Source organism: Ambystoma mexicanum, chromosome 2q (genome assembly GCF_040938575.1).
Source record: "Ambystoma mexicanum isolate Mex_15411 chromosome 2q, UKY_AmexF1_1, whole genome shotgun sequence".
Taxonomy (NCBI): Eukaryota; Metazoa; Chordata; class Amphibia; order Caudata; family Ambystomatidae; genus Ambystoma; species Ambystoma mexicanum.
The window spans coordinates 1,481,375,728-1,481,390,499 of NC_090924.1; the positions used below are offsets into that span (position 1 = coordinate 1,481,375,728).

Consider the following 14,772-nt stretch of genomic DNA (forward strand, 5'->3'; position numbering starts at 1 on the left):
CCATGACCACCTCTCCTGTGTGGCTTGTGGCGGCTATCAGGAAATATGCGGAGTCTGCTTAATGCTCTAGGGTGTGATCTGCCTTAGATGATTTGTCTGTTGGTGGAAAAGATGGAAAGCAAATTAACAAAGTTAAGTAATTTGTTCTTACCCTCCCTCCCCAAATATTCGTGTTTGCTCTTATTGTTTTTATTTAGTACATTTTCTATTTCTAATTATTATTCTGGTGAAGAAATGGCAGGAACAAAGTTTTTCTGTATGCAATTTACTTTTATATCTGAAACAGTGATGTAATGGTCAATTGTTTAAAAACTATTGCCAAAAATGCATCTTTCCTGCCGAATGTGCATTTACTTAACATCTTGTGTTTTTACTGTCCTAGGTTATGACGAAAGACAATTTGGCAGAAGAGAAAACCTCCCTCCAGAAGAGCCTTCTCTATTATGAAAGTCTCCATGGGCGACCGGTAATAGTTACCTCATTTGGGGTCGCGTTGATTTCTTGCAATCTCTCTACAAGGAGAACTGTGTGATGTCTACCTTTTAGACAAGACTCTTGTCCAGTGATCATTTATGCAGTACATCGTGGGCCTCATTACACGTTATGCGGTAAACCATGGTGCTATTAGCACCATGGTTGCCGCCGGTACCACCATGGAGAAAAGGGGAATTACCACCCCATTCCAAGGTTGGCGGGGCGGTAATTCCCCCTTTCTCCATGGCCCTTCCCCATTCCGATTTTTGCCCCATAGGGCTCAATGGGAATGTGGAAGGAGCTAATTACGGTACCGCAAATTGCGGTATCGTAATTAGCACCAAGGTCCCTTTGCGGGTCCCAACTTTAACGGCTGGTCTACACCAGCCGTTAAGGTCGGGTCCCGCAAAGGGACCTCGTAGTAAGGCGGTAAGGGTTTACCGGTGCCCTTACCGGTACCGGTAAACCCTTACCGCCTACCGTGTAATGAGGCCCTGTGTCTTGGTCCACAATGGGTTCTCTGATGAAGCATGCGTCTGTGCTTGGGAAAAGCAACGGTTATGCCGCCCATGTAAGGAGTCGGGCTGATAACATTACCTTTTTGTCATTGAACATTATGTAGATTGATTTGTTAAACCCACTATTTTATGAGAGGTCATTGATGGATTATCCCCCCTGCACCATGACAGGCCCATGAACTGCACACAGAATCTGGGTGCTTTTTCTCTGCTCTGCAATATTGATGTGCACTTTTTGCTGCTCTTTGATTCTGGGCTCACATAAGAACAGTGTTTGGTTTCTGCTGGTGAAGGCTTTAGGTTCCTGACAAATGTGCATTAATTTCAGGGACCATTGGCCCCTAGTAGCTATCACTACAATTAGCACAGTTCAGAAGTGTAGCATACAATTGGGGTAAGTAAGACCTACTATACTTGAGGGGCTGCAAGCAACTATTCGAGAAAATTCTCAGTTCTGTGTTAATTCCCTTCTACCTTAGAGACCCCCAGCTCTTTTGCTGGACTTTAGGAGAATTTCTATCCTGGAGAGAGTGAGACCTTTTTCCCACCCTTGCATCATCTTTTTGTATTGTGACACACAGCACCCTCAGTGCAGTGTCACAAAGAAGTCCTTTGGATTTCTGCTAAGGTTTAAATACCTTCTCTTGGATAAACTACTGTTTCCAAGAGTAGTAATGCGAAATTGACTTTACTGACACTGACGACGGCGGGATGGGAGATCCTCCTTCACCACAGCCGAGAGCTTCTCCACCGGACAAAGTGGGATCCTTCATTCCATGATAGCCCATGCGTCAGAGCTTTTCCATCTCACCCCGGAGGAGGAGGGCGGCTTCCTGTATCAGCGCCGGGAGGCGAAGAGGAAGACCGTCTGTCCCGCTCCTGGACGACGTTTAGGATGAGAGGCTGGCATTGCCGAGGAACCCCGCCTCAGCCCCTGCGAAGAGAGCCAGACTGGAAAAGTAGTACAGGGTGCCGCAGTCTGCGCCCAAGTGTCTACGATCTCAACCGTCGCCGGACTCTGTGGTCTCGGCAGTCGCCAGGAAGAAATCGTCAAGTTTGGTGTGTTGTTCATCCGCACCTCCGGAGAACAAGGGGAAGAAGTTGGATTCCATGGTAGAAATGTCATCTACTCCGCGACGACGGTCAAGGCGGCCAACGACTTGGCGATCGTGGGCAGATACGACCGGGATCTTTGGTACAAGATGGCTCCACTCCTGGATTTCCTCCCCAATGACAGACTGGATGATGCTTTGGAGATCCTCCAAGCAAAGCGATGTCGTCGGACCACGTCATCATGGTGGCCCTTGACATTGCGGACACGGGTTTCCACCGCTATCGTGGCTGGCTCAAGGCCAGCTTCTTTTGACAAGAGGTCCAAACGAGGGTCCTGGACATGCCGTTTGATGGAGACAACCTGTTCGGGAAGGCCGTCGATTAAGCCCTTCAGGTCATCAAGACGCACACAGAGACGTGTTAGGCATAATTGCATGCAGTACCTTCTGGGACCACCACATACAACTAGGACTACAGGTGTAAGCAAAACCAACCTTTCGTATAAGTCTGTACTACACAGTTTTGTGGTAGCGAGCTGAGCAGCCAGGCTTATCTCAAGAGTGAATGTGAGCAGTAAAAGAGGTTACACAGAGGTGTTACAATCACAGTTTGTTTATTTGTTTATTTATAATGCGCTCCAGACCCACAGGTTACCGGGGGCAGCAGCAAGCTATTGCGAGACTTACAATGTTACATGAATAAGTTTACAGAATGACAATATTACATACATGTACAAATAGCAGATACAAAATTACAAGAATGTGCAATTGGCAATATACAAAGTTAAGTTATATACATAAGGGTCAATGGCTGGTGGCAGTGATTTAATTTTCCTACCAGTGGTTCAAGTAGAAACTTGCACTCAAGGTTTATTGGTAAAACACTTATCAATTTATTACAGTCATTTAGAAAACATTCACTAGAAGGAGGCAATTTAATATCATACACAAATACACTTCAGTACCAAACCAATATGTTTCTAAGTAAATTAGGCTCCCCTGAAATAGGAGCAAAATGGCATTTCAGTCACTTTAGGACAAAGGCACAAGTTAGCAGAATCACAAATACTTTCTTAGGCAGTGCAAATAGTTTTAGTTCACTAGAGGACTCGATTCAGTTCAATAGGCCTAGGCCAAAGTCAATGGGCTAGTGTCTTGGATAGGAAAGAGCAGTTTGTGTAGTAAACGGTGAAGTCTTTGCCAAAGTTCTCGGAAGTAGTTTGTACAAAAAAAGAATCATATGTTGGGTCACAAGCTGATTAGGCCTGCAAGTTGGGAAAGTTCCACGAACTTTCACCGCGAGAGATGCATTCTCTCAATCGGGTTGTAACAGTACCTTAAAATGAAGCAAAAGATGCATCTGAAGACGTTGGTTCCTGGCACTTTCTGCATATTTCACTGTTCCTGAGCCTCAGTCGTGGGGACAAGTGGGAGGACGTCGGGACTCCTGCACTTCACGGGATCGTCGGAAAACGCGGACAAAATGGAGTCACTTCAATTCGAGTAGCTGTAGTCAAGCAAACAAGCTGGTGTCGTTCGCCCTGGTTAATCCTAACCAGCTCCGAGAATGGTATCCAGGTGGCTTACGAGTTGATTGTTCCTACCAACTCAAAGGAAGAAGTAGTCCTTGAAGAGGCTTCGCTGTCAAGGTGAACTAGGTGATTCGGCCCTGCAGTAGGGCTTCAACAGGCAAACCAGCGGTGAAGGAGTTGCAGCAGCCGTCCTCTTCCAGCTCGTCATTGGTTCTTTTGTTCCAGTGGTCGACTCTGCTTTCCAGTCCAAGAGACTCGCCTTTTTAAACAGTTTTCTCCCTTTCATTCCAACCTAGCTGCCACTGACCCAGCATGGTGGCTGTCCTAGCCGGACAGTCAGCCAGCCAATCACGCCAAAGTGCATTTGGGTCTCCTAGGAGACTAAGCACAGGGAGTTTGGGGCACCTCCCTCACTTCCTGCCCACCCCAGACACTCAGGCGCCAGAGGCGGTCTTCAGTCCTGAAGCCCGCCAAAGGTATAGAAACAAAGGGACCAAACCTAGTTTGGCACGCAGAGACAAACACTAGGACCTTTTCAAAAAGAAATGGCGAAAAAAGACTGGGACCCGTTTAAACGGGCTTAAGGCGCCATCTTGAAAAACATGTCTCCCGTGATTTTTAGCTACCGGTGTTCACGGTCAGGAAAAATCATGGTAGTTTGTTGTAAAACCACTGCCACCAGCCATTTCTATAGAAAAGGATAGCATTTGACTGCGGATTACTAGGTAACCCCTCCAGCACTCTATAGGAAGATGGTGTATGCTGGGTCTAGATATTTAAAAAGACTAGTAAAGTCAATTTAACCTTACATTCTCTGGGAAACAATAGTTTATCCCAGAGAAGGTATTTACACTGCGGGTGCTGTTTAACACACATGAGAAGATGCCTATGGAGCTATCTTAAAACTCCATAATCAAAGAACACAAGAGTAAAACACACATCTAAATACATGAAAGAGTGTGCAAAAAGGCTTACACTCTTTCCAGGTAAATAAATCAAGTCCTCAAAATCCAGCAAAGTTGCCGGGGGGGTCTCTAAGGTGAAGGGAATTGGCACATTTATGAGAATTCTCCCTAACAGCCTGTGCCGTGTGCACTCTGCAGCAGCACCGGCTGTCCTTTTGTTCCTCAGGAGAGAAATCTAACGGGTCTTCGAAGGGTTTCGGTGGGGGGGTTCTTGCTCTTAACGCCAACCCTCCTGCTCCTCGACCTAGGACGCCAACAGTGTTCTCTCCAAGGCCTTCGGAGGTGGCTGTCTTCAAGGGCCGCAAGGTGTTACGATGACCCCCAAGCAAGATTAAACAGGCCTGAAAGTCTGGCCCCCGCCCATGCACCCCGGTGGGCGGCCGGCTGGCGAACTTCGTCGGTGTGTGGGAGACCATCTCCACCAGTCGATGGGTGCTGGACGCTCTCGCCCACGGAGACCTTGGAATTTCAACGAAAGTGTCCACGAATAGCACCGAGTTCACTCAAGATACTTTGTTGTACGAAAGACAGTGGGTTGGAGACCCATTCGCGATCTACGACCACTCAACAAGTACATAGTCTCAGAAGTTCAGGATGGTCACGCTGCAGCACGTGGTCAGCCAGCTGGAGCAGGGAGACTGTTGTCGTTGAATCTCGAGGACACGTACTTCCACTTCCCCTTGCACGAAAAGCCTTGCAAGTTCCTGCGCTTCATTGACCAAGGGCAGCATTACCAGTTCTAGGCTCTTCCCTTCGGACTGATGTCGGCGCCCAGTCTTCACCAAGTGCCTAGCTCCAGTGGCGGCCCATCTACATCAACTGGGGATCCACGTGTACCCTTACCTGGACGATTGGCTCATCCAGGCCGTCAAAGGACATCGCCGCCAACCACACGGTGAGGACCATCCGGCTGCTGATGGACCTGAGGGTTCTCAGTGAATTATGCAAAGTCCTGCTTGACTCCATCGCAGGACGTGCTGTTCCTGGGATCCAGGCTCAACACAGTGTCCTGCCTGGTGTTTCCGGCGGAGAGGTTAGCGGCCATCTTGGGCAAGGTGCAACGGCTGTTAGCACGAAAGAAGGCCACGGTGAGGACCATCAAGTTGCTGTTCGGCATGATGTCATCATGCATATACCGGATTGGGCTCTGCAGATTGCGGATGTTTCTGCTCCAGAAGTTCCTCGATGGCCGTTTGGGTCCAAGTGTTCGGAGTCTTCTAGAACAGGATCTCGCTTGACAAGGCGTTCAGTTGAACATTAAGGTGGTAGGGCGTGTGCTCCGACATCGCCAGAGGCACAGACTTCAAGAACCCCCGGTACCAGGAGACTGTCACGACTGAGGTTTCCCTGGAAGGATGGGGAGCCCACAACGGACGTCTTCACGCCAGAGGCCTTTGGCTGCCGGAAGGGAAGAATCTGCACGCCAACGTCCTGGAGCTATGGGCAGTGTTTTGGGCCCTCAAGTCGTTTCTGCTGTCCGTTAAGGGCAAAGTGGTGAGGGTCTTCACGGACAACACCGCCACAATGTTTTACATCCAGAAGCAGGGGTGCACCAGATCCTCATCGCTCTCCAGGGAGGCGCAGGACTTGGGGCACTGGGCCGTCGCCCAGGGGATGTTACTCATTCCTTTCCACCTGGCAGTTGTAAAGAACACAGTCGCTGATTCTCTCTGCAGGGCGCTGCGCTCTTGCCACGAGTTGGAGCTTCGGCAGGATTAAGTGGACAACCTCTTTCTCAAGTGGGGCAGTCCCCAAATCGATCCGTTTGCGATGGCGACGAACACCAAGTGCTGGAGGTTTGCCAGCAGGTTACCCCAGCCGGGCAGCATGGGGAACGCATTCTCCTTCACTTGGGAAGGCCTGTTTCTGTACGTGTTCCCTCCAAATCTGGTACCCGGACCTTCTCAGCATGTCAACGTCCCCTCCAGCCAAGCTGTCAGTGGTTGCGGACTTCATCGCCAGGGAAGGAGGTGCAATTCTGCACCATGACCCAGGATCGCTGAACTTGAAGGCCTTGCTTCTGCAGCATTAGTGTTTGGTGGTTACAAGCTTCCAGCGGACTGCAGGGAGGTACTCGCCAGGGCATCGTGGACTTTGAAGTGCTATGGACACAAATTGAAGCGTTTTGTGACTTGGTGCTGGTCGCAGAAGATCAACCCTCTGAGGGTCACGGCCCCTCAAATACTTCCGTATTTACTGTCATTGGCTAAATCAGGGCTGGTGTACGCCTCCACCGAGGTACATCTGGTGGCTATTTCCCGCTATACCAGGTCTCTGAGACGGTCTTTGCTGTGGTCGCATCGTCTAATCAGAGTTCATCAAGGGACTGGTCTGTTGGGTTCCGCCGGTGAAGGCTCCGGCCCTGGCGTGGGAGCGCTCAACGTGGTGCTGACTAGGCTCATGGGGGCTCCAATCGAACGTATGCATTCAGCTCCGCTCAAGTTTGTCATGGAAGACCGCTTTCCTTGTGGCCATCACCTCTGCAAGGAGAGTAGGTGAGATCCAGGCCGTGTCCTGCAAGCAACCTTATTTGACTTCCCACGAGACAAGGGTGGTGCTACGGACGCACCCCTCTTTCATGCCCAACGTTCCGTCAGAATTTCGTCTCAAGGAACCCTTGGTATTAACTGTTGTGTTTGACGCCTTCGTCAATGGCTGAAAGGACTTTGCACTTGTTGACTGTGACTCGAGCGCTGAAGTTTTATGTGGCCCGCACAAAGAGTTTCCGGAAAACATCTCGGCTTTTTGTGAACTTTGGTCCTGTAAACCATGGGAAGGCCCTCTCCAAGGCTTCCATTTCCAGGTGGCTCTCTGGCTGTAACACTCACTGTCACCGGTTGGCAAACCGACTGCTGCCTGGCCGTCCGAGAGCCCATTGTACCAGAGCAATCACTGCTACAACGGCGTTCCTGTCTGTTGTGCCCCTGCTGGACATTTGCAGGGCTGCTACGTGGAGGTTGACTCACACCTTCACGAAATTCTACTGCGTCAACAGGGATTCCAGGGAGTAGTCCAGAGTCGGCCTAGCAGCGCAACCTGTTTGCTTGAAAGTGAGCCTGGTGAGGAGGTAAGAGATGCTTCTGTTGAGCCTTGCCACCTTCCGTGGTTGTGCATGTATGCACTGCTATGTATTCTTTATTCATGAGCATGTGAATCCATTCCAGAACCCATGCTGGAGAATGAACAAGTTACTTACCTGTAACTGTTGTTCTCCAGCATGGGTCTGGCATGGATTTGCATGCGGACCCTCCCGCTGATCCCCTCTGCGGCTCTTCTCTTGGTCCTACTGCCACTTTACATGCTACGAAATCTGAAGATGGCTGCCTGAGCAGGTGCTTGGGTAGAGAACAGTCGTTGGCTCGGGGCAGTATGGCACAGAGCTCAGTGATGGGTCTAGAGGAGAAAGAAAGACAGTTTAGAAACGAAACTGAAACAGTTTTTTCTTTTTTACCGAGGATTCCCAGCCTGACGATGGGGGATATTCATGAGCATGTGAATCCATGCCAGACCCATGCTGGAGAACAGTTACAGGTAATGAACTTGTTCCTTATCTGCCTCTCAAAAAGTTATACATGCTATACTTGTATAGCTGGGAAAGGGTTAACCTATATTTCATTGGGGGATTGTGAAGTACTTACCTGTTTGGAGAAACTTATTAACCTTTGTTTCCTTCCCTAACCTTTTCCTTTTTGCCATAACTTCAGTAGTGCATTTTAAGTGTAAAAAGTGATATATTAATTTCCGTTGACCTAGCAATTGAAGTCACCTCAGGGTGTAGATGGTGTATGTGACATCCCAAAAGGGTATCTACTTACTTAACTGAAGTGTATTTAAGTGTTGCATATTTCCCCCTTCTAAAGAAGTCTTATTTTAAAACTGACTGTTAAATTAATAAATCATTATTTTAATCGATTATAAGTGTTATTTGAATACATGTCACTGTGAATCTCTACGTTACAACCTTACAGCTCTCATTGACCCCTCTTGAGATGAGCCTGGCTGCTCAGTCGCTCTACCAACTTGTGTAGTACATGCCTATACCAAAGGTTGGATTACCTATTGCCAAGAGGACAATGCTGGTGTAGTGTCCTAAAGGGTTGCTACATACAATCTCTCCTAACGGGTGTTGGGGAGAATTCTCAGAAATGTGCCAATTCCTTCCACCATAGAGACCCCCTGCAACTTTGCTGGATTTCAAGGACTTGATTTTTTCAACCTGGAGAGAGTGAGACCCTTTTTCCCACTCTCTCGGGTATTATGTGATTTTTGCACACTGTTTCTTTTGGTTGTGGAGTATGACAAACTCCATAGGAATCATTTTTTACATTGTGTCACACAGCACCTTCAGTGCAGTGACACAGGGAAGTCTTTCAGATTTCCCAAAGGTGTGAATACCTTCTCCTGGTTAAACTACTGTTTCCAAGAACAGTAAAGTGAAATTGCTTTTACTTACATTTGTAACTTTCTAGACCCAGCACACACTATCTTACTATAGGGTAATCGAGTGGTTACCTAGTATCCCCTTTGTCTAGTTTCCCATGTAACATTTATTATGTTACCCTTTCCTCACTGAATGGCTGGGGGCAGTGGTTTCGTTGTAACTACCGTGGTGTGCATTTACCGCGGGCTGCGTTCACAGCTGCAGTAAAGCACCCAAGGGTGCCATTTTTGTCAAAATGGCCCCGGTCTTCTTTTTTCGCCATTTCTTTGTGGAAAGGTCCTTCTTGAGATTTACTCTGCGCACCAAACCAGGTTTGGTCTCTTTGTTCATTTGCCTTTGGCGGGCTTCAGGAGTGAAGGCCGCCTCTGGCGCCCGAGTGTCTGTGGTGGGCGGAAGTAAGGGAGGTGCCCGAAACTCCCTGTGCTTAGTCTCCTAGAAGACCCAAATGCACTCTGTGGTGATTGGCTGGCTGACTGTCCGGCAAGGGCGCTCACTCTGCTGGGTGAGTGACAGCTAGGCTGGAAGGAATGGGAGAGAACTGAATACAAGTTGAGTCTCTTTGCTTGGAAGGCAGAGTCGACCACTGGACGAAGGAACCGAAGAACTACTTGAAGAGGACGCCTGCTGCAACTCCTGGACCGTTGGTTTGCCCAGTGAAGTCCTGCTGCATGTTCGCATCGACAGAGAAGCCCTGTAAAAAAAATAAAAATAAACTCAAAATAGGAAAAGGAAACCAGAAGACCAAAATTGACATCTGTATAAAGACCAATTTAACTAAAGACAAACAATTGGACGATATAGTTCCAATAACGAAAGCAAGCATTGGCTTACAAACAGAGGAGCTGACAGGACAAAAAAACAATCTAAAAAAGAAAAACATAGAGATTGGAAAGGATCTGGAAAAACAGATAAATCTAGAGGAAACAACAAGAAAAAAAAACCTAGTCGCTCAACCTCAAAAAGAGAACATAGCCAAAGCAGTCAAATGGGCCCCAATTTTCACACAAAAAAGAAGGCAGTCTGTAGTAAAAAGAACTTGTGGGAATGTCACTGCCACAAATCAACAGGAAAACAGGAAAATTGCCCCCATCTTTCTAACAAAGAAGCCGTTGGCTTTCAAGGACCCAAGCACAACCCTTCCAGGTGTAACTGTTCCAGCAAACATGCTGGGGAAAAACACACCTGAAATAAATGACAACCAAATCAAAAATGGAGAAGGGAAATTCGTCAAACTTGATACCCAGATGCATCGTGAGGAGAATGCTGCAGGTATCCACTCACTCTCCGAAATATGCGATAAACCAACTGAAAACACATCAGTGGGAAATGCCAATGAAAGGATTTGGTTGAGATTGCGCTCAAACCACGGCCACTATAAATCTTTAAACCGGGGAGTGATTCTGAACATAATACAAAAAATAGGAGACCTCCACTCTTTAAAATCCAACGACATTGAAAGCGTGAAATTCCCGTTGTCAAGTGATCCATTCCTGGTTGAACTCATTATGACTTCAGCGAACGCAAGAAATGATATCATGCAATGATAAGAAAAACAACATTATGGCCAAACACTGCATTCTCCCACGCCCAAACAAAGAAACAATATATCAAAATGAGGCAATCCTCACAAAGCAAGGTAGTTTAGAAAAAGATCTCAAAACAAAAGAATACACCCTTATGCTCCTACCAGACATACTGTCAGAAGTTCTGAAGAAGTTGGGCTTGGGCACACAACGACTTTAGAAAGAACCATGTTAACATCTTTAGTTGGAACACAAGAGGCTCTAGTGTCATCAGAGGCAAAGAAACAAGGTCATACTTATTCAATCAGGGGGATGCGATTCTTTTACAAGAAACCTGGTTGGTTAATCCGCTAAACATCGAAGGGTATATGGTTCATTGTTTGTCAGCCGTACAAAAAACACTGGGCCGGCCCTCAGGAGGCTTACTAATAGCACTAAAAAACCAAGTCTTTAAAAATGTAAAGGAAATATGGAATAATCCCCAGGGCATTCAGGCATGCAGAGCTGAAGTATCTATACAAGAAACCACCACAACTTGGGTCTTTGTAAACATTTACTGGAACCCTGCAACATCGAAACTAGACTGTTTTCTAGAGAACTTAGCATCTCTATTCGAACTACTAAAAACAACTCTAGTTTCTAGTAAGATCGTGGTAGCTGGAGACTTCAACACGAATTGCATACATCCCCTAAAAGGAGACCGAGATCGAGTAACACATAGGAAAATTACTCTGGGAAAACAATGGCAGGATTTTATGGAACAATGGGACCTCCATATGGTAGTGGGCTTACAGGAGGGTGTAAAAGAACCATATATAACCTGGAGAAGAGGGAACTCATCCTCAGCCTTAGACTATATCTTTGTTTCAAAAACTCTGCATGCTTCGCCCTATACATTAAAAATAAAACCGGAGTCTGGCAGTGACCACAGTAGACTGGAGTTGTCACTCGAAAATATTCTAACAACAGAAGCTGAACGAGAACTACAGTTGCTTGAGGGGAAGAAAGGAAAACTTAGAGTCGTAAAATATAAAGATGGGGGAACTAATTTAAATGGAAAACTCAAAATGATTCCTGAACACATATGGAAATCACAATGCGATCCACACCGATTTAGCAACTTCCTATGGGCAACTCTAGCACCCAAATACTTAGCGGGAGAAGCCAAACAGAAACACCTGCACGCCTTTGACGAATCCACACAAAGAAGAAAAAGAGAGCATAGGAAAACGTTAAGAGACATCAAAAAGGCAGGACTTTCAGTGGAGGATATGAAAACTGAAATAAGAACCCAAAAAGCCAATTACAAATCATGGTCGATCTCACATAATGCTCTTCGGATACAAACAGATGGCGAGCACATACTTAAAACACTCAGAGAAAAAAACAGCAAGAACTTCTGGGAAGTAATGAACCAGTTCGAAGGGGCGCACGCACAATCATTATGTAACCTAGTTTCAGAAGATGGCTGGGTGAGCTACCTGACAGAGACATATAAGAGCGACGACACCCGCGAATTTAGACCCAAACCAGATATCCATTGGCAACTTAATTTCTGTGAAGAAGACATACGGGAAATTATAGCCAGTTCCTCATCATCTAAAGCATCGGGTCTAAACGGCTTGACCTATCAGGCACTGAAAAGCGAACCAACATTGTGGTCAAAGTTATTATCCGCTCTCTTTAAAGAAATACTAAAGCAACGAACCTTTCCAGCATCCTGGAAAACGGCCCTTATAGTACCTTTCTTTAAATCCGGGGATCGACGTATACCAATGAACTATAGACCGATAGCATTGCTGGACATTGAAAGCAAAGTCTTCATGAGACTATTACTGTCTCATGTCTCGAAATGGGTCGAAGATTTTAATATTCTATCACGCTTTCAAACAGGATTCCGCAAAGGCCACTCAACATCTATTAATGGCCTGATTCTAAACATCTTGAATGAGCAAAAGAGAGGGGGGGAAAAAACAAATGCTGTACGGAGCCTGGATAGATCTGTCTAAAGCTTTCGATCAGGTTGAACGAGTCCTATTGTGGGACAAACTCCGGAACTGGGGAATGCCAGAATCTCTTCTATCAATTTTAGTGGAACTTCATAAAAACACCAACCTAAGAATACGGCTCGACGCAATGGGTCATCTGTCTAGACTAGTTGAAGTTAATAGAGGTGTAAGACAAGGGTGTTTGGGGGCGCCTCTGTTCTTCAACTTGTTCCTGGCAGATATGGGCCATTTTCTAGAAACGTCTGCCTTGATGAGCCCAACACTAAATGGGAGGAAAATCTGCTGGTTGGCGTATGCGGATGACATAGTTCTCCTCGACAGAACACCAATTGGGCTACAACACCTACTTGACAAACTGAATGAATATGTAGGACTAAACAAATTGACAGTTAATCCATCTAAATCAAACATTTTGATTTTCAAACACTCATTGTCAAAAGTAAAATACATAAACTGGAACATGGGAGGAGAACGGATTAAAACAGTAGAAACCATAAAATATCTGGGATATAACATCTATGCCCATCCAGCAACATACAAAGTAGAAAATGAAGTGTTAGCTAAAATAACACAATTCACATCACAGATGATTAAGTTAAATTACAAATTTTGTAAGTTCTCCATTTTGCCTCTGGTAAAGTTCTATCTCGCCAAAGTGGTTCCAGTTGTTCTATACGGACTAGAAGCAAAACCGGATCTTTGGTTCATAAACTGGGACAACTACGAGGGTCGCCTCTGGAAAAGAGTTTTGGGTCTCCCAAATTGTGCATCCTTAAAAAACCTAAGATTTGAACTAGGCCTAAAATCTCTAAACTGTATGGCCGACTGGAAGCTCACTTCACTGTTCAGGGAAATAACACTAAGCAAGGACTCGACGTTGTATGGAGACCTCAAACACGAAGTACTATTGAAAAAATCCACTATTCTCATTTCGCTGGAAAGGAAAACGTTGGAAATGCTAAAGAAACTGGATCTAAATGAAGAGACTCTGGCTCTAAATCCACTTAAAGTAAAATGCAGACTAGAAGAACGGGACTGGATTGAAACAGTGGAGAAAGTAAGAGAGGACCCAACTCAAAACATATTTTTGAAGGGAGAAAAGAAACTTGGATCCCTCTCATGTTATCTACTGAAATCTCCAAATAGAAAATTGCGTTCAGACTTCCTCAGAATGAGACTGAACCTCGTCCACTGTGGGGCTGTTCTGGTAAAACGTAATCAAGGGCAGATGGCAATAAAATTATGCTCAATCTGCTCAAACCCTGCCAAACAAACGTTAAAGCATATCCTAATGGATTGTGAAGGCACCTGGCCTCAGCGACTAAGATTCTTTAGAGATCTGGTACGGAGGGAGGAAGACCTAGTTACAGACTTCCTCTGGGACAGAATTATCTCAGGAAAAAATGCTGCACTTACGGTTGCAGCAACCCAGGTGCTAATAGAAAGTGGTCTGACAATCTAACACAACGATCCAAAGGATAAATGTACCTAAGCATGGAACTTACAGGACTAGAAATATTTGCCAGGGTTGGTGGACAGTAAGAAATTGTAACACAAGTTTTGTCTTTTTTGTACTTAATGCAAATTGTTTTGTATTGTTTTCCCTTTTTGTAAAGGCTTAAGCCAAAACAAATAAAAAAAAAAAAAAAAGCCCTGTAAAGGACGACTTCTCCCTTTTGAATTGGTGGGACCAATCAACTTCCAAAGTAAGCCACCTGGATGCCCATCTTGGAGCTGGTTGAATTTCCTCAAAGTTGCTGCAGGAAACCGTAGCACCAGAGAGAGGGACACCAGCTTGTGTGCGTTACCTACAGCCACCGGAATTGAAGTTTGCCAGTTGCAAGCTTTTTGACCAGTCCGAGTGTAGTGCAGGAGTCCTCCGTCTTGTTGCCACGACTGAGGCACAGGAACAGCGAGATCTGCAGGAACTGCCAGGAACAGAAGTCTTCAGCTGCATCTTTTTCTTCATTGAAAGGTACTGTAAACCAGACACAGAGTACTTGCCTCTCGCGGTGAAAGTGCTTGAAACATTTGCAACTCGCAAGCCTAAGCAGCTTTTGTGACCCAACATATGATTCTTCTTTTTACAAACTACTTCTGAGAACTTGTGCTGAGACTTTACCGTTTACTTACCAGAACCGCTTTATCCTATCCAAGACTTTAGCCCATTGACTTTGGCCTAGCCTATTGAATTGACTCTTCTGGTGAACTCGAAGTATTTGCACTATCTAAGAATAATTCTAACCTTTCATGTTCTA

At 46.0% G+C, this 14,772-nt stretch overlaps 1 protein-coding gene across 3 annotated transcripts in view; it reads left to right on the forward strand.

Annotated features, from left to right (window-relative positions):
* FAM13B (family with sequence similarity 13 member B) overlaps positions 1 to 14,772 on the forward strand; it is a 694,693-nt gene that overhangs the window by 477,006 nt on the left and 202,915 nt on the right. For all 3 annotated transcript variants that reach the window (XM_069649076.1, XM_069649078.1, XM_069649077.1), the window contains exon 17: positions 383 to 466. In XM_069649076.1, coding sequence (XP_069505177.1) covers positions 383 to 466 — 84 coding nt within the window. The remainder of the gene's footprint in view (positions 1 to 382; positions 467 to 14,772) is intronic.